The sequence below is a fragment of the Aspergillus vadensis genome, assembly GCF_003184925.1.
Source record: "Aspergillus vadensis CBS 113365 unplaced genomic scaffold BO88scaffold_25, whole genome shotgun sequence".
In the NCBI taxonomy this organism is placed as follows: Eukaryota; Fungi; Ascomycota; class Eurotiomycetes; order Eurotiales; family Aspergillaceae; genus Aspergillus; species Aspergillus vadensis.
The window spans coordinates 423,343-441,682 of NW_020292063.1; the positions used below are offsets into that span (position 1 = coordinate 423,343).

Genomic DNA, 18,340 nt, shown 5'->3' on the forward strand with positions numbered 1-18,340 from the left:
TATACAGTAACCCAGTATTAATTAGTACAATTACCACTATACCCATCAATTCAGCTCAACCCACAGGATATCATATTAACCACAACACACCAGATTACATACCGCATCATCTCCTTCTCAACCACCCCATAAGCAATCAACCACAGGAAGACATAATTAAACACCTCACTTCTCCTCCCTGAACTCCTCAACCCCCACTTCCTCCTCAACATCACCACCCACCTCAGCACCCGCATAATCCCTATCATAAACAGACCTCTTCACCTTCCCGCCCGTAAATCTCCGCCTCAACCAGATGGCGCACCACGAGAACAAGAAAAAAACGATAATGATCGCCAAAATGGCGAAACAGTAACCCGCAACATGGCCACTCTTCTCGCCATGCGGACCGGGATCCAGGAACGAGTACGTGTAGAACCCTTCAGTGTGGTAGGTGAGATAGGCGAGGGAGACGTAGAGAAGGAGGATGAAGATCAGTACGGTGAGACTGAGGAATGGGTGCGGGGCGGTGGTTGGGAGGATGATTTCCGATAGGGCGTAGAGGGAGTTGAGGCCATGCTGGGAGATCTGATTATATCATTAATATCGTTACGAGATTTGGAAGATAGGGGGCGGGGGAAAGAAGTAGTAGGTGGAGGAGGGGTGTTTACATTCTGCCATCCGCTGAATGTCACGGTGTACCAAGGGCCCGAGTAGAGGATTCCCCAGAAGACGACGGTCACGAGGAATGGGTAGGTAGTGACGGTGGTGTAGAAGAGGCCGTGGAGGGCGCGAAGGGCACGAGGCCAGCGGTCGAAGAGAACCGAGTGGCCCTTGAGTGCATAGCAGGCTGTGTGGATGGAGGCGAAGAGCATGTAGAAACCGATTCCCCAGTAGGTCAGCCAGGTGAAGTAGCTGAAGCTCTCGCCGATTTCTGCGCGGTCGCCATGAGTGCCGCTCCAGCCCCAGATGAAGAAGATGCTGGTGAAGATGTAGAGGGAGATGGTGCCGCGGAGGATGGCGTAGGGGAGGGGAGGGAGAAGCCAGGAGGTTTCGTAGACGTGGGCACGGTCTCGAGAGGGATCGACGTGGAGGAGGTCGTAGAGGGAGCGGTTTCTCAGTCGGTTCAGCATGTTGAGAGGGCTCCACGCTTTGGGCTTGGCTGTCGCGGTGTCGCGTGCAGACTATAGGGTAGTATAGTATAAGCGGTGATGATTAGGGTTGTGTGTTCAGTTGTTTCGTGGGGTGGTGATATACATGGGGATTTGCTCGATCTGGAGGGGTGAACAAAGCGCAAGGGACAACGCGACCAGAAATGTTTTACAGAGAGATTAGGTGGAAGGTTTGTCCTTTGTGTTCCTGTCAAAATTCACACGCCCCCTCCTCTTCACATTAGTATTCTTCTCCTTAACGACTGATCATCTCGAGTTGATTAGGCTCATGCTGCTAACACCTAAGCTTCGGCGGAGCGTCGCCGAAATACTCATTTAGTCGGCCTGCCGTGCGTCATGATTGGACAAACGGGAGTATGGTTGTCTCCGCTGCTCCTCCGTACCTCAATTAGCTCACGATAGGGAGAGTGGTCTGTGAGGTTGAAGAGATTTTTCATTCTCATTTTATTTGACTGCCCTTCCCATGGATGGAATCCGTTTTATGTCACTGGATGAGACATTCCAACGGCTGTCGGTTCCCTTGCGCTATTGCCAGCCACTGAGTGTCAGGAACAACATTGGCTGCAGCAACATCCCTGTTCAATATTTGGACTGCTAAGCAAGTAGATAGTAGTCAATCTTACGATAAGATCGAGCGGGGCTTCCTGCCGACATTCTCAGATTGCTCGGCAGTAAGCAGTTGGTGATACCAAGGGCTGACCCGTAAGGTTCAATATGGACTCAGATGAGTGTCAGCCTTGGATGGCCACGATGAGGACTAAATATGTACCTCAGGCAGCTGATATTATTACCATAAAGTATTGACGAGTCGATGTGGGTGTACTCCGTAGAAAAGTCTAAGAAGAAGCTGGTCGGAGGTCCAGCGGTAGAAATCCCCGATGCTCCAGTGTTTAAATTGTCGCACCAATCATCACCGGCAAGCGATCGTTTTAGACTGTTTGGCGTTCCCGCAACGTTGTGCCTGATTACGGACCAGCTGACAAAACGAGCACCTGCCCCGGGGCCAATTGTTGGGTCCTTAGGGAAGGGGACACGAAGAAAAGCATCATCAACACCATCGTCATCGAATAATGCTCATCCTTGGCGATGATGTGGGATGGCTAAGACTCCTTGACTCAGGCGTCCATGCTGAGGACGCGCACCCCCTCAAGGCGCGCCGCTCTTTTTAACCGAATGAACAATCTACAACATATTTCGCTCAACAATAACGAGTCCAAGTACTAACGAGAACGCAGTCGAATGAGACATTTGTTCCAGATGGTGATCATCTTGCCTCGGACTGGTTTTACTTTGGTTGTTACCAGCGATGAGGATGACGGAAAGAAGGTGGAAAACATCTACCCAGAATCTTAGACAAGATCTACCTCCTTGCACCACACAGACTGGCTGGCTAGTCAACGGGCGACTATCGCAATAACAACACTAGCCGGGAGGGCACCATGGCAGAAGCGAAACGAACGGCGGTCGTTGGAGCAACAAATGGTACCTGAGAGGAAAGAACCCATGGGACACGATGAACGAATCAGCAGCGGTTCTCAAGGTTGGGATACGAAAATTTGCAGGGGGTGGGAAGAAGCGAATATAAATAGCATCGCAGAGCCACGGTGCGGTTCAGACTCCACCGTCGACTCAGGCTGAACCACTAACCCGACAGACAGACTCACGATGGTCGAGAATGCTATTGCCCTTCTAGAAGCTGGTCAACCCCCGACGGACAGGCTTTCCCCGTGCAAGATAGAAAACTCTCTTTGGTACCTTTGGGGGAGTCCGGGCATCAATAATCATCGATAAAGCGAACAATAGTAATGCAAGCCCCTGACTTCGCCCCGGTAAAATAAAAACGAAAGGTAAAAGGTGTAAAGATCCGCCTGCAGTTGGGTGGATGCCAAGACCGAGGAACTGTCAGCTGTCCGGTATGGGTATGTAACGGGGAAACGGCAACCCCTGAAAGAATGGGCCTGTGGGCGGGTGTATGGCACTGTCTGGCACCAGCAAACAGGAGTGATTGGGGGGAAGACTGCATGGCACCCGTCGGTAATGGCGTTACCGTTCTTTTCTTCCCCTCCGCGTGGAGACGCCCAGAACGACGGTCCTTGTTTGGGGATCGTCAGGGCGTAAAGTAAAGTAAAGTAACGAAACCTCCTGCCTCGAACCTGATCAAATGGGCCAAAACGTCCTTCACACGCTCTTCCAGTTTCGCTCGCTTCAAACTCCCTCCTTCTTAGTCCCTTTTCCCATCTCTCTACCATTCCCCCCCCCGCCTCCCTCCCTCTCCCCTCTTTCTCTCTCTCTCTCTCTCCTCTCCGCGATGCCAGTTCATGGTCTCCTTGTGTGACGACTCTTGAACTGTCAACTAGTTGATTGTTCAACCGCCTCTCACTCCATACGACTAATATAGTGGTAGGGGCAAGTACTGACTATTATCCGCCGGGGAAAACCATCACTTTATCACACCACAACCCACACCAATTGGGTGCCGTTTCCCCTCCGGCTCTTTAGTACCGGCCTCACCCATCCACATCCATACACCTTCTACTATCTACTATCTAGTGTTCGGAACTGTTCGTTCGCGTCTTTTCTCTTCCACACCCTCTTGCTTATCTCCCTGGGGCTGTCATTCCTTTGTGTCTTCCGCCCCCTCCTTTTGTCCGCACTTGTCAGCTGTGCAGTGCTTCGAAGAACCGTTCTTGCGCGCCTCCGGCTTACCAGTGTGTGCAGAGCATCAAGCGCTGCCCGACTATTCCCCCCATTCCAACTCCCGTCATCCCACATTCTTCATGCAACGCGATTGAACAATCGAGCCCCTCGCCCGTCCACGGTGGCTAATGATTTGATCGATTAAGACCCTACGTGTGGTTCCTGTTTTGACCCCGGAAAACGAAACCGAACATCTCTTTATCTTCGAAACATTTCGAGGAATCCTGAATTATAACCATGGCCTCCCGGCCCAAATTTGATCACCGCTCTCCCTCCCACGACGTCCTTCGCAGCGGGGCTCCGTCTCCACGCATTGAGCACTATGATGGTGAAATCCCTCCAGCGCTCTCTCCACTCGATGCCTTCGCTGCTCAAGGTCGACTCCTTGCTCGTCAACTGGAGGAATCGGCACGGAGGAACCGGCGCATGAGCAGGCTGCCTCCGTCCAGCGTGGCTCGTTCGCTCTCGCAACCCCGTCCCGGCTATTTTCGATCCCCATCGTCGAGCGATTCTTCCACTGGCGCAAGAGGTCATGCTGGACGCAATGAACTGTCAAGACAACCTACGCAGAAGTTGAGCCCTGAGGTGGAGGAACCCAAATTTCGCCCGCAGTCTGAACATCCTCGTCTGAGTGCGGTGTCGCACCTGACCAGCGAAGTGGGAGATTACCCCGAGGAGGACGAAGACACGACTCCGAAAAAAGAGCCGAGCGTGAACGCCCTTGACCTGCCACGCGCCGAATCACCCGAGGATGCCATGTCCTCACACAGCGCACCCGAAGCTCCGCCGGAAGGCCCTCCTCGGTTCTATGCTGTCTCCCCCACTGGCCTTACTCCGGGTGGCCCGCCCCCTTCGCTGGGGGTCTCGATGGTGGCACCGTCTCGGACCTCTTCGACTGATTCTGTCTCTCGCTTGAACATCCCCCCACGAGGCCTAGCACCCCCGGGATCGCCACTGTCTAGGCCATCGAGTAGTTCTCGAGCAGTACAGCCCGAAAGCTCCGACGATGACTACAGCAGCTCGAATGCCGGGTCGACGTTCTCAAAGCCCCGGAAGATGTCCGCCAGTAGCGCCGTGTCACTGCCATACTCTTCGATGTCCTCGTCCATGACACGCTCGCATCCCCGATCGCCGTCTATGAGCTCCGAGACTTCGAACGCGGGCAATTACCTTCAACGGCCCTATAACTTTTCGCGTCCCTTGAGTCGGTCTAGCACCAGTCTCTCTGCCCCAGGTCCGAGGGCCTCGCCGGAACCGCCGGTTGCCAACTCGCAAGGCGCGCTCAATCGTGGACACAAGCCTAGTCCCATTGTGGTACCATCGCCATCGGACCTGCCCATCAACCCCAGTGAAGACCCGTCTTCTGCTGTTTCTTGCTACACCTATGCCAAGTACTCGCTGCCCCGGGGACGCGCGGTTTCGAGGGATTCGGTGGTCTTCTCCGGCCTCCAAACCCCTCATTTCGAGTGGCAGGAGCCTTTGTTCGAGAGCCCAACTCGGCACAGCACAGCGGGACCCCCGCAACCTGCAAGAACCCCGTCGCCTACCCCCTCCCTCCAGGCTTCAATCCACTCGAAGACGCGCTCAATGTATGAGTCTCCCGCTTCCGCTCGTCACTTGACTCCGGAGCCCCCTCTGCCTCAACAAACCCCGCCATCTCCGGAAGTCAGACCATCTCCAGCGATTCCTGCCGAGACTGAGACTGAGACTGAGCCTGAACCTGAGCCTTCTGTTGCGGAGCCCGCACCTATCGAGCCTGTGCCTACCGAGGTTGCTCCCACTGAAAATATTTCTACGGAACAACGGGAAGCAGAGGCCCCAAAGATAGACCACACCGATGCCACTTCCTCTGCAGGTTCTGAATCGACCGTTCGCCCGCAAACCGCGCGGACAAACACGACAACATCGGCTGTAATTACTGCGGATGAGCATGTGACCAAGGGTATCGAATGTCATGAGCGAGGGTCTTTGAATGAATCGACATATCACCTGCGCATTGCAGCCAAGCAGAACCATCCAACTGGAATGTTACTTTACGCGTTGGCTTGTCGACATGGCTGGGGTATGCGACCGAATCAGCGGGAGGGTGTACAGTGGTTGCGCAAGGCGGTGGATTCTGTTGGAATCGAATTGATGGACGATTCGAACCCGACCATTCCCGCTCGCGCCAAGGAGCTACAGAAGGCTTATCGAGCGCAGTTTGCCTTGAGTATCTACGAGCTTGGAGTAAGCCATCTGAACGGATGGGGTATCGAACAGGACAAGTCCCTGGCCTTGCGTTGCTTCGAGATCGCGGGCCAATGGGGCGACGGCGATGCCCTAGCGGAGGCCGGTTTCTGCTACGCCGAAGGTATTGGATGCAAGAAGGACCTGAAGAAAGCGGCGAAATTCTACCGGCAGGCGGAAGCGAAGGGCATCAGTATGGTTGGGAACAGTTGGTAAGTTGCTCCACCGGCTCGGCTATGGTTGGGGTGGGTCTAACCCTGCTTTGATAGGATCTACAAGGACAAGTACATGGACGAGGAGTCCAGCTCGAACTCGCGTGGTCGGGGCCAGCCTGGCAGTACTCCCGAGAAGAAACAGCGCAGCAAATCCCGAACCCGCAGTCTTTTCCATCGCAAAAAGTCGGTTGCAACTGAAGCATAGTCGGTTGTGCAGTCCCCTCGTGGTCGACCCGAGGGCCTGTTTGCATCCGCCATCTCGTCAGCAAAAAGAAAAGCGAAAGGCTTGTTCTGCATTTGGTCTTGGCATGAATTCCCATTGATACTTCTGTCTTTCCTCGACCATTCAGTGTCTCTGGTCAGTATCAACACGCACATTGTGCTGCCGATTGAGGAAGACTTTTCTATTCTACTTCGTTTCATTCGTTTGGACCCATCCGTGGGTTGCCGCTCTTCCATTTTCTTTGCTTTTCCTTTTCCCCTTCTCATTTCGCGCTATTTATTCGCACCTTTCCTTTTTCTCCTTGAGCAGGCCTTGCTAGCTGCTCCACCTTTTGGATCATCGGGTCAAGTGGCTTCTCGCTTGACGTCTCGTCCCAATTTGCGGGCAGCGATATTCGTTTCTTGGATACCCATCATTTTCGAATCACTGTGTGATATTTCTTTTCTTCTCTTTTGGAATACAAACACTATTTCCCCCACCCTTCGTTCTGTGGTTCTTCCCTTCATAACCATTTTCATTTCTCCACTTGTTTTTTCTTACTTCATCTTCCCGTGGACGCTCGTCCATGTTCGATCGTTGGGATTCTCTTCCATTCCTTTCTTTCTTTAACTCCTGTAATATCATTCTTTCCATTTCTTCTTAGAGATAGCCGTGTGTTTGTGTCGACCGAGATCATACCTGATGATACTCACGAGGAATTGCTACATAATCGGATGTTCATCCATCATTGATGGATAGAGTTTTGGACATGCTTCTGGATACCTCAGCCTTTGAGAAGTTAGTAGTAATTGCTGTTCCAGCGTGATCAAATTGAGTCCTCCAGTGGCGACGAACCACCCGGGGTCAGAAGTGACAAAGACAATTAGTCACCCGCAATTTAGTGTCCAGCTAGGGAAGAATAGCTTTTTGCTCTTGGTGAGTGAGATTATTGGGGGGGAAAGGGTAAGCAAGTCCTGAACTAGCACAACGGACTATTCAGTAGTTGGATCACCGGGTGGCTTGGCTGGAGACCAACTAACCAACTAAGCGGGGAAACAGGCAAATACCTTCCCCCCTCCTTCCGGCCTCAGCTTGAACTCGAGGAAAGAAATTAGAGCAAGACGGAGTATGCAATAACAACTATAGCACGAATGCACCAGAACTCCGGGCTGACCGTCGCGACCGGCTCGGTTGATTGGCAGGCGATATTAAACCCCGGGAGTTCATTAGCTCAAGCCCAAGTCAGGCCATTGGCCGGTGCTCGAGCGCAGTCCACGGAGAATTGGCCCAAAGTAGAGAAAGAGTGGCGATGGGATGCAGACCTGATGACCCAAACAGGAAGAGAGCCAGCCTTAGCTCGACCTTCTGGCATCGCGCCGGCATTTGGTCCCACCCCAAAGCTGCCCTGATCGTCCGGGGGAAATTGGGGGGTTGCATTAGCCCTTCACACTTCAGCATGCTCCGGCTGTCCTCCTGCGCCCTCCTGCTCCTCCTCCTCCTTCTCCTCTTCCTTCTCGTGCGCCTCCTCCAATCACTCGCAGCGGGATGATGCGATGGCTCACCTCTTGCCTCGGTTCACGTACATCTTCAATCAGGATTTGCAGGTGCAAATCATCAATCATGAACAATGCCTGATCTAACCTACCCACTGTACGGCTGAGGAAAAAAAGTATGTGTGCGACTGTGTGTAGCTCCACGCGATCTCAAGCTGGCCATGGTCCTTGCGCGGGGCCGGACCTAATGGATCTTGTTCTCATTATCTGGATCGTCCTCCCGCATACTGGGTCCTGGCATGGCGTCCCTCTGGTGGCTCGCCCCTCAACCTACGCCGTTACACTTCCTATCTACTAGGGCCAGTAGCGGCATGTTTCGTCCGCGCCGTCTCAAGCCTGGTTGTACACTAGTATGACCCGCGGTGTGCAGACCTGATCGACTATCGAGGTTGCTGAAATTGGACATGTGATGGTCTCAGCTTTTCTTAGTTTTTTTTCCCTCTCTTTCTTCCCGGGACATCTAGAAGATATATCTAGCTACCTAGCGTTCAGGCAGGGGGGTTTAGACCCTGTTGTTTCCTTTTTCCTTCGTCCTGGCTGATTGTGGGTTCTTCTCCTCTCCTCTCCTCCCTTGCTTCCCTTGATTCGGTCTCCTGGGTTCCGTGGTCATTCTTCAACCCTATCAATCGTCGGTCTTGCATATCACTTGCCCGTCACTTGACCTCGACCAGACTGGTGGGTATGTATCTTAGCTACTGTCGCACCATGGTGGCCGAATATATAGCACTTCCCATCGTACCCGCCAGTCCGTTGCTGACCTCATTGCAGCTTGTCTACTTCAATCAAGTCTCTAAGTCCTCGGATCCGTCTCTGTGTAGAGACAATCCTTGTGCTAGCCATCCCACATTCCTCGGTCCGGTCCTCACGGAAGGAGAAGCCCCCGCCATTGTCACACCGACATCATCGGTACATTGTGTCTGAGGAGAGGTTCAGTACGACCTGAAATAGCGGCGCATTACAAGCAAGATGGCCGGTGACAGCAAGCCTGAAGTGATCGAAAGTGCTAATGTGGCCGCGGCCACAGCCAAGCCTAGCTTTGGGGCCCGCGTGGCTAGGCACTTCAAGCGATGGTGGTGGGTGTACATCATCGCCTTGATCGTGATTGTTCTTGTAGTGGTGCTTCCTGTGTAAGTTTGCTCTCGCGGCAAAAGATGCCTTCCCCCAATCCATATCCATTTCCTGGTCTCCGGCTTACATGACATGTTTCGGAAAACAGAGTCTATGTCGCATACCCCAAGGAGGCTCAACATATCGTCAATGACTCCAACTTGACTGTCACATCGATGATTATCAGTGACCCCTCGCCTTCATCCTTCGACCTCCACCAGCTACAGGTTATTGGATCCAACAGCTCTTTCCACCCGACCTTCTACTCCTTCTCGGCAGCCATCAGCCTGCTGGGATCCGCCGTCTTCACTCACGTTCAGGTTCCCCAGTTCAACGGCCACAATGGCGTTGTCATCGATGTCAACCAGCGTGCGAACCTGACCAACGAAACGGCATTCGCCGAGTTCTGCAAGGCCGCCATCATGAACGAGCAGTTCCCTCTCAACGTCTACGGCAAGCCCCAGTTAAAAGAGGGAAGCCTACCCAAGACCACTGTGACCTACAACAAGACCGCCATGGTGACAGGTATGCTCGCCCATTCCCCATATATTACAATTGACTCTCACAGCCCACTGACTCATACTTACCGGTCTAGGCCTTAACAAGCTCTCCGGCTTTGACCTCGTGGACATGTCAATTGGAACCAACAACACAGACGGCACCAACGCCAAAGGAACCGTCTACATCCCCAACCCCTCCGACATCAGCATCGCCGTGGTATGCAATTCCCCCAACCTCCCTCCAATTCGCCATACCAGTATCCCAACTAACCCCACATCCTACAGGGCAACCTAACCCTCAACCTGGAAGTCAACAACACCGACATCGGCCAGGCCTTCATCTACGACCTCACCATTAAACCAGGCAACAACACCGTCCCCATGACCGCCAACGTCAGCACCCTCACCGTCGCCAGCATGCTAGGCAACTACCCAGACTACATGATTCCCATCGACATCACCGGCAACTCAAGCATCTACAACAACCAGCCCCTCCTCTACATTGAAGAAGCGCTGGCATCGCTCAAACTGCAGGTTCAATTGAACGTGACGCAGGCATTGGGCGGTTAATCCAGCCAGTCAGTCTTGCCTTCAAAATAAAAGTCTGTATTTTTGCTTTTACGGACTGATGGATCTTATATCTCTTGTTGAGAATATATATGAGACATGCGTGTTATGTGGAGGGTTGATGGTCTGTTCTCTGTTTATATATGGCCTATTTACTGCTTACGATGATGTGATTCCCATGTTGCTTTTTCTGGAGGGATGGACGGATGGAGGGATGAGAGCTGGACTTGTGTCATCGTTGGTTTGGTTGAGGTAGGTAGGTAATCGTCACTTAGCATAGTATAGTATATTTAGTATATGTAATAATCTATGATATAATCTTCTAACTTCGTTATTTTCTTCTAGGATATGATGACTAGTAGAAATGATGGATGGAAATGTGAAACAAAGGATGCGATGGGTAAGTAGGTAAGTAAACAAATAATTGTCGCGGATGCACAGACACTGCTTAGTACTTGTTACTGCATAGTACTACCTAAGTACATGGTGAAACCCACCCCCCCTGTGAAAAGGGAGGGGCTTATCAATGAATGCAACGATTGTCTCATCTTCCCCAGCTGGGATGCTTAAGCGAGATAATTTGTTTTGTTCCCAACAAGCCATAAGAATGTCGTTCTTCTTTTTATTGTTCTCTTTTTCACTTGCTTTCTTTCTTCTGAATAATCAATCAATCAAAATAACAATGGCTAAACAAACAGAATCAGTCACGTGTGCCTCCTTTTGGATGCCTCCCCTGGTATAACTTTTTGGCCTTTGTTTTTCTTCGTCTTGACACTCTCTTACTTTCCCTTAAACAAACAAAAACCCCCGATCTTGACTATACTGACAATGAGATAGGAAGGAAAACTACATGTCATGCAAGGTGTTATACCCCGTTTCAATCAGACTTCGCGGTCCCCGCGCGTCGCCTCCAATATGCCAGTAGAATAGCCCGCCCAGCTTCATTTTCGTGACGAATTTCGCCTTCTGCTGGACTGTTTGGGGCGTGTCGTATGTGACAAACCCGCCATCACCGCCTACGCAGTATGCTGCTCCCAGACTGCTGTCGTGATGCTCCTTGGCTCCCGGTCGCGGCAGCTGGCTATAGTCGAAGACGCCGTCTTCACCGCCACAGCCTACGTACCGCTGACCAACTCCACTGCTACCCAGGAACGAGCGGCCATACGCGGGGATGCCGAGAAGTAACTTCTTCGGATCGACGCCCTGGTTGAGTATGTATGAGATGGAGTTTTGGCAAGAAATCGCTGCGGGATGCTTGCTGAAGAGCTGGGCTTGATGACCCGACTGGTTCTCCCAAGGGCCCGAGAAATCATACGCCATGATATTGATCAGGTCGAGATAGAGTTGCGCCTTGGAAAGATCGATGTTGCGGAGAGCCCATGGGCCGGCCGGCAGACAAGAGGCCAGAACATAACGCGGGGCCGGGAGGACTTCGCGCAGTCGCGCCAGCAGACGGATATAGTCCGATCCTTCTTGTGGGTCGGAGGGGTATTCCCAGTCCACTGTTGGGCCAGCACACGGTTGGTTAGCCTTAGGGCATGCACACAATTTTACCTTATTTCCTGCAAAGTAGATACTGACATGACGCATCCATGATGATAAGGGGGGGAGGGGCTGGGATCCATCGCACGTACCGTCGATACCATCCAGACCAAATTGGTCCACCAGCGCCCTCGCGCTCCGAGCAAACGTCTCGGTGCGAGATTGACTGCGGGCCACTTGGGCGAAGTTCTCGCTGCCCTTGCCGCCTCCTCCGACTGAAAGAATGAGCTTCATTTTAGAATACTGCGGCTTCAGTTGCGCAAAGGCCCGCAGGCAGCCGTTAGTGCCGTCGACGGGCATTTGTGCATCGGCCCATTCGTCACTGAGCTGTTATTGAAAGCATGTCCCGTCAGCGAGATCAGCTCCTCACAATAGGGGGAGAGGACTGGTTACATAAACGGTACCATCTTCTTTAACCCTGTGAACGAAGAAAGCAGGCTGGTTAACAACTGTCTCTGTGCATGGACTGGGACTATCAGCATGGTGCCGACTTGAGGTTACTAGTACCATGCAAACGCGTAGAAGATATGAGAAATGAAGCCCAATCGAAGGGCCGACGGAGGCTGTTTCCGGTATATCCTCCAATTGGGATAATAGGCAGCGTTCAAGAAGAAGGGCACCTCGTAGGAACTATTACTGGAGCGTTCGGCCGCTTTGCGCCGCCAGTGCGGAAAGAGGGAGGAGCCGGAGAACATGGCCAGCAGTGGTGGAGGAGGGGGAGGGGAACAAGGGTGCAGTAGAACTAAAGGGGGAAAGGATTGATTCTCCGAGACCCAGGATGTGAGGTCAAAATACAGAAAAATAAGCTTAAGATCGTGATGCGAGGATTAAAGATGGAACAAGCCCCAGAATGGCCAGCGTCACGTGTGGGAGTGCTTGTTGGTTTTGGTGATGCGAATTGGGGACTTTTTGATTTGCTCCCCCCACGCGAGTATGGAGAAGGTAAGGGATCGTACGATTAGTGTGGCAGTGGATGCTTTCTTTTTCTTCTTTTTGTTCTGCTGAGGTCTTGAGCAATTTAAACCCTCTGATCTGCAGCAGGAGCAGCAGGAGCAACGGGAGAGAGACACTGCAACGGAGCTGATGATGGATGGACTGGCAGGAAGGAAAGAAGGCAACCAGGATGAACCAGCAGCATCAGCATCAGCGACAGCAACAGCAACAACAATGACAACAACGAAAGCTGCTTCTTTCGTTCCTCCGCCAAACCACGTACAACCACTTGAGTCGACCCGACGCAGTGGCTACATCAGTATCATCCCGCTCTTTTCATGATCCAGGTACTTGGCTTTTTCTACAACTACCCTTCCCTGTACCCTACCACGTACTACTCACGTACGTATTCTCGTTTCTAGGGTTGCAATGCGGCCGATTTGCAGGCAACATCCTGTGCAGCTTTGTCATGCAGGCTGCTAAGGTTAGGGGCCTATTTCGGTCGGATCCCCCTCCTTCATCAGCAGTGACCTGGGCTAGTCAATCAGATCAACGTCCGACGATGGGAGCATCTGATGATGACCAGCCACAGCCCCAGACACGGTCCAAACGTTGTCACCCCGCCTTTTGCTGTCCCAGGTTCCCAGGTCGGAGGAGCAGATCAAGCGATCGTGTTGATCATTGGCCGCCCCGGAACGTTCTCCCTCTTCATCTGGTGTACCAGCCAGAGGACGCGGCTGGCTAAGGTTTGTTTTTAAGGCCCGGGTCTTACCCTCTCGATACTCTCCGGTGAGATCCTGGTGCTTCGAGACCTCGCAAAAGTCCAATGACAGTGGCGTCTGTCACTAAGCCTTCTTTCTCCAAAACCCGAATAGCTCGCGATGAGATTATAGACTCGTCGCACGGGACTATTGATTCTGACTGAGGAGAGGTCAATTCAGCGATCGACTGCTGATGCCAATATATCCAGAGCAAATGCCGGGATGTATCAGCATTGCAGCGATTGGCCACAATGGGGGAGATGCTCAGTAATCCTTATAAAGTATTCGCTCGGTTGTTCCGGATCGGACTGGGGGATCGACTGGGTTGAAAAATGCAGTTTTTGCCCACTATTTTCTTATGGCTGCAGTTAGAGTTCCCACCGTCGTTGCTTTTTTTTTTTTTTTTTTTTTTTTTTTTTTTTTTTTTTTTTTTTTTTTTTTTTCTTTATTATTATTTTTCTTCCCTTTTGCACTCTCGTCTGAGGGAAATGTTGGTTGTGGGGGAGACGCAGCCGCGGACGACTAACCTGTAGGACTAGTGACGCCCCATCCCCGCATGAAGGACCGCGACTCAATTACCTTGATGCTGAGTGGGAGACCTTTTCACCCATACTGAATGTGCATCTGATCCCCGAGCGAATAGGCACCGAGAACGAGGAGGGGTGAGACAATCCTCGGGTTCTTAGCGTCAAGTACACTTTTTCTCCGGCGCGTTACTCGCCAGCGACAGGAGCCGCTCCGGAGCGCCGACAACCGCGCCGGTATTGTTGGTGAAGCTATTCACTACAAGAAAAGAAGAAGATGGATAAAAAAGGGAGGAGGAAGTATAGGAGCATTGAGGTTGTGCTGCTCACCGGACTGGGTTACTCCCCGGGCTATTCCCCAGTCCCAAGTTACACTGTACAACATGCATCCTTCTCGCAGTCGAGCAGGGAGTCGGGCCTCAGACCCATCGAGCAACGGACCATGTGATCTCGTAAGTTGTAGGAATGCTCGTATGCAGGGGCAGCCAGGCTTGCCTGCGCCTGGGAAACGTACCCATTGGCCTGCTGCAACTGGGCCCGGCGCTCCCCCAGGCTGCCGTCAACCATCAAGGAAAGACGGGGTACGTCTCGCTGCAGCATGGATGGCTGACTGTGCCCAAACAAGGGCGGGGAATAAGCATCGACGAGGGATCCCTTTTGAACAACCCGATTTTAATGTAGAAGTAACTAGTAGATGCTACTCGATTTACGCTCTTCTGCTCTTCAGCTCTTCATGCGTTCTACCAATATTTACATCATAAATGGTTCGATGGACTTCCACAATGGGATTGCTGAATAAGCATGCTGTATTTGCCACCGCCTTCCTCTTTCAACATACTGGCCTTTCAAGGCTCCGAGTCGCTTGTCTGGACTCATCCGTTGCCGACATATCATTCATCATCCTTCAAGTCTGCTCTCTTCCATATGCTAAGTGCTTGAGGGTGCCAAACACTTTGCAAGGCAATAGGGCACTAATTGGGTCTTTATCCTAGCCCACCCCAGTCAACTGATTGACTGCAAACAAAGCAAGGACCTCCGCTCAAACGTGTCGACGAGCGAAAAGCTCCTGCTCTACCTCTCTATCCTTCCTAGTACGCTCTTGTCATTCAACACAAAACCAATCAACATGACGGCAGACGTGAGCCATGCAGCATCACGCGTGCTCACCTCCAACAGCCCCCGCGACCCGAGCTTTGATGACTTCTCCTTCGTCCCCTTCCTCCGCCAGAGCTACGGCTTCGGCCTCGCCAGTGATGTACCCGTCTGCAAAGCCTACAGCGAAGGTCACTGCCCTCTGGGACCAGCCTGTCCCGATCGCCACCCGACCCCATCGCGTGTCACCACGTCGACCACCACCGCGTCGGGACTAGCACCGTCAACCACACATGGGTCGCTGGTTTGCAAGCATTTCCTCAAGGGACTCTGCAAAAAGGGTCTCAAGTGCGAGTACCTTCATGAATACAACCTCCGCCGCATGCCGGAATGCCAGTCCTTCTCGCGGTCCGGCTACTGTCCCAATGGCGATGACTGCCTGTATCAGCACGTGCGGGAGCAGGCGCGTCTGCCCCCCTGTGAACACTACGACCGGGGATTCTGCGAGCTGGGACCCCTGTGTGCCAAGCGGCATGTTCGTCGGCGCTTGTGTCAATACTACTTGGCTGGGTTTTGTCCGGACGGCAAGGCCTGCGTGGATGCTCATCCCCGGTGGTCGGAGAACCTCCCCCGTCCGCAGATTCGGGTCGAGAAGACCGAAGAGGAGCTGGAACGGGAACGGGCCTTGATCCGGGAGGAGCAGGAGAAGGAGAAGGAGCGTGAGAGGGAATGGCGGAGTGAGCGTGGTCGCGGTGGAGGCTTCATGCGGGGTCGGTATCGGGGGCGTGGACGCGGATAGAAGAAGGAGAAAAAGATGATGATGGTGGCAGGGAAGAGGGGTTGGTTGTATTCGTTTTGCAGATTTGAGTTTACAAAATCGTCGAGATACCCAGCTGAGAGGCATGTTTACACTTATTTTACATGGTTAGATCTATCAAGGTTGCATTTGGATTGTCTTTGTCGTGTATGTGAGGATACATAGTAGGGAGACAGATTATTGAATGAAAGAATATGCGATAAGAATGATATGAAGCAGAGCTGATGCTTTAGCTTGATTGGGTATATGGTGTCCATCATAGACATCGGGACAATCTAATATGGGGCTGGGTACGGGAGTCGATGGACGGTCTAGCCAGACCGTGCACGGATTTCCGCTACTCAATTGCCAACTACTTAGGTTACTGTGTAGTGTGTACACTGGAGATAGGGCCAAGCAAGCGTCAGCAGCAACCCCTGACAAACAAAGAGAGAGCAGCTATTTCACAGTAGGAGTGTGAGAGACATTCTATTAGTTGATAGTGATTAGGTGCTATCCAGATGACATCATGACTATCAGCCCACAGAACAAGCAGATGCCCCTAGTTAGCAACTGGAAGATGAGAAAGAATATTGTCAGGATCATCTAATCTTCATCAGGGGCCCTTTCAATTCCCAAAAAGAGGAGGGATCAAACCCGTGCCGCCAAAGGTGTCTCCATTGCTTGCTCCCACGGGGAGGAGATGAGAGGAGGGGCTTATGAGATGGTGAATAAGAGATCGTTCAGCGCCAGTCGAGTCCATCCGAGCTCCATTTGTCAATGATCCGTAAGGCTCCACATTCACGATTGATTGGATAGCATCACGCCGAGTGGCTCCGGAATTCCACTTTTAAGTACCTCCAGACCAATCATCGTGCCAGGGAGAAAGGGTCCGTACGGGAACAGGCGAACGGTAGTAATCGATTACGGATGCTTGCCAAACGCTGAGTGAGAAGAAGCTGCTTTGAGTTGCGGAGCTCCTCAACCACAGTACCTTGTCCTTCCCCCCCCCCCTTTCCCTCTCGAGGCTATAAAGTCTGGCCACCATGGCCGGACCCATTTGCTTGTCTTCTTTTTCTCTTCATCAGAAGTAACCTCGTCCTCTGTGCCTTTCTTCTCTCCCAGGTTCACCCCACCACCCCACCATCACCATGGCTCCCAAGATCGCTATCGTCTTCGTAAGTGATATCCCACCGTTTGGTGACCTCCACAAATTGGAAATTCGCATGACTAATGGGCCAATTGATTACAGTACTCCATGTACGGCCACATCCTCAAGCTGGCCGAGGCTGAGAAGAAGGGTATTGAGGCTGCTGGCGGTTCCGCCGACATCTTCCAGTATGTCAATAGCTGCGACTGAAGTTCATCGCAATTGTCCCGGTGACTAACCTATACCGTCTAGGATCGCCGAGACCCTCTCCGACGATGTTCTGGCTAAGATGCACGCTCCCCCCAAGTCCAGCTACCCCATTGCTGAGGCCAACACCCTCCTTGAGTACGACGCCGTTCTCTTCGGTATCCCCACTCGCTACGGTAACTTCCCCGCTCAGTGGAAGGCCTTCTGGGACCGCACTGGTGGTATCTGGGCTTCCGGTGGCTACTGGGGCAAGTACGCCGGTCTCTTTGTTTCCACCGGTACCCAGGGTGGTGGTCAGGAGTCCACCTGCCTTGCTGCCATGAGCACCCTCGCCCACCACGGTTTCGTCTACGTCCCTCTCGGCTACAAGACCGTCTTCGCTCAGCTGTCCAACCTCAACGAGGTTCACGGTGGTAGCGCCTGGGGTGCTGGTACCTTTGCTGTAAGTTTTTCTCCCAAGGACTGACACCGGACCGTTTCTATTGGCGACAATATACTGATGACTTTTCTTTTCACAGGGTGCCGACGGCTCCCGCCAGCCCAGCGCTCTCGAGCTCGAGGTTGCTGAGGCCCAGGGCAAGGCCTTCTACGAGCACGTTGCTGCCCACAACTTCGCTTGACTACATGGTAGCGAGCAGGCAAAGTCGGAGTCGCAGCCTGCGGCGGCCGCAGCAGCGTCGCAAAAGCAGACAACTCAGACTCCGAAATCCCAGCCTGCGCCAGCCAAGAACGGTCAGGGCACTCAGGGAGCGAGTGATGCAGACAATAGTAACGAGGGACCATGTGGTTTGCCTAAGAAGTGCACCATTATGTGAATCGATTTACATTGATACCCTGCAGTTTCATTCGTGCCTTGCTTTGCTTTGACCGGGTTGGATTGGATACTGGCGTTTAATTCGGAGGACTGGGTCTCTTGTTGTTGTGATGCTATTTCCTTATTATAAATAGAACAGAGTCATAATAAATAAATATACATTTATAAATCTATATGAATATACCATTCTTGACTTAGAAGTATGTGTAGTCATGAATAAGCTATGGATGCGTTGACGAGGGAAGTATCTGGATTACCAAAGATACGCCATTTGTCAGCGAAGAAGAGACGGCGGGGTGGTAC

General features: G+C 52.4%; 6 protein-coding genes across 6 annotated transcripts; 4 read left to right on the top strand and 2 right to left on the bottom strand.

Annotated features, from left to right (window-relative positions):
- Positions 1 to 11: 11 nt before the first annotated feature.
- BO88DRAFT_372513 (uncharacterized protein) lies at positions 12 to 1,375 on the bottom strand. The gene is made up of 2 exons (XM_025704240.1): positions 651 to 1,375; positions 12 to 567 (listed from the first exon to the last, which is right to left on the bottom strand). The coding sequence occupies exons 1-2, from the start codon at positions 1,110 to 1,112 to the stop codon at positions 166 to 168; spliced, it is 864 nt and encodes a 287-aa protein (XP_025559274.1). The 5' UTR covers positions 1,113 to 1,375; the 3' UTR covers positions 12 to 165.
- A 2,710-nt stretch (positions 1,376 to 4,085) lies between these two features.
- BO88DRAFT_348719 (cell cycle inhibitor Nif1) lies at positions 4,086 to 6,494 on the top strand (the record flags this gene model as incomplete). The annotated part of the gene is made up of 3 exons (XM_025703425.1): positions 4,086 to 5,513; positions 5,619 to 6,286; positions 6,344 to 6,494. 3 exons carry the CDS (start codon positions 4,086 to 4,088, stop codon positions 6,492 to 6,494), a joined length of 2,247 nt encoding a protein of 748 aa, XP_025559275.1.
- A 2,516-nt stretch (positions 6,495 to 9,010) lies between these two features.
- On the top strand, positions 9,011 to 10,221 carry BO88DRAFT_428751 (uncharacterized protein; the record flags this gene model as incomplete). Its single annotated transcript, XM_025709101.1, has 4 exons — positions 9,011 to 9,171; positions 9,261 to 9,676; positions 9,747 to 9,868; positions 9,937 to 10,221. 4 exons carry the CDS (start codon positions 9,011 to 9,013, stop codon positions 10,219 to 10,221), a joined length of 984 nt encoding a protein of 327 aa, XP_025559276.1.
- A 437-nt stretch (positions 10,222 to 10,658) lies between these two features.
- On the bottom strand, positions 10,659 to 12,620 carry BO88DRAFT_407672 (glycoside hydrolase family 18 protein). Its single transcript, XM_025707499.1, has 4 exons — positions 12,268 to 12,620; positions 12,154 to 12,178; positions 11,853 to 12,087; positions 10,659 to 11,720 (listed from the first exon to the last, which is right to left on the bottom strand). Exons 1-4 carry the CDS (start codon positions 12,453 to 12,455, stop codon positions 11,065 to 11,067), a joined length of 1,104 nt encoding a protein of 367 aa, XP_025559277.1. The 5' UTR covers positions 12,456 to 12,620; the 3' UTR covers positions 10,659 to 11,064.
- Positions 12,621 to 14,673: 2,053 nt separating this feature from the next.
- Positions 14,674 to 15,900, top strand: yth1 (cleavage polyadenylation factor RNA-binding subunit YTH1). Its single transcript, XM_025707500.1, has one exon. It carries the CDS (start codon positions 15,105 to 15,107, stop codon positions 15,867 to 15,869), a length of 765 nt encoding a protein of 254 aa, XP_025559278.1. The 5' UTR covers positions 14,674 to 15,104; the 3' UTR covers positions 15,870 to 15,900.
- Positions 15,901 to 16,953: 1,053 nt separating this feature from the next.
- On the top strand, positions 16,954 to 18,202 carry pst2 (putative NADH-quinone oxidoreductase Pst2). Its single transcript, XM_025707501.1, has 4 exons — positions 16,954 to 17,044; positions 17,119 to 17,204; positions 17,269 to 17,665; positions 17,742 to 18,202. The coding sequence occupies exons 1-4, from the start codon at positions 17,018 to 17,020 to the stop codon at positions 17,841 to 17,843; spliced, it is 612 nt and encodes a 203-aa protein (XP_025559279.1). The 5' UTR covers positions 16,954 to 17,017; the 3' UTR covers positions 17,844 to 18,202.
- The last annotated feature ends 138 nt before the right edge of the window (positions 18,203 to 18,340 follow it).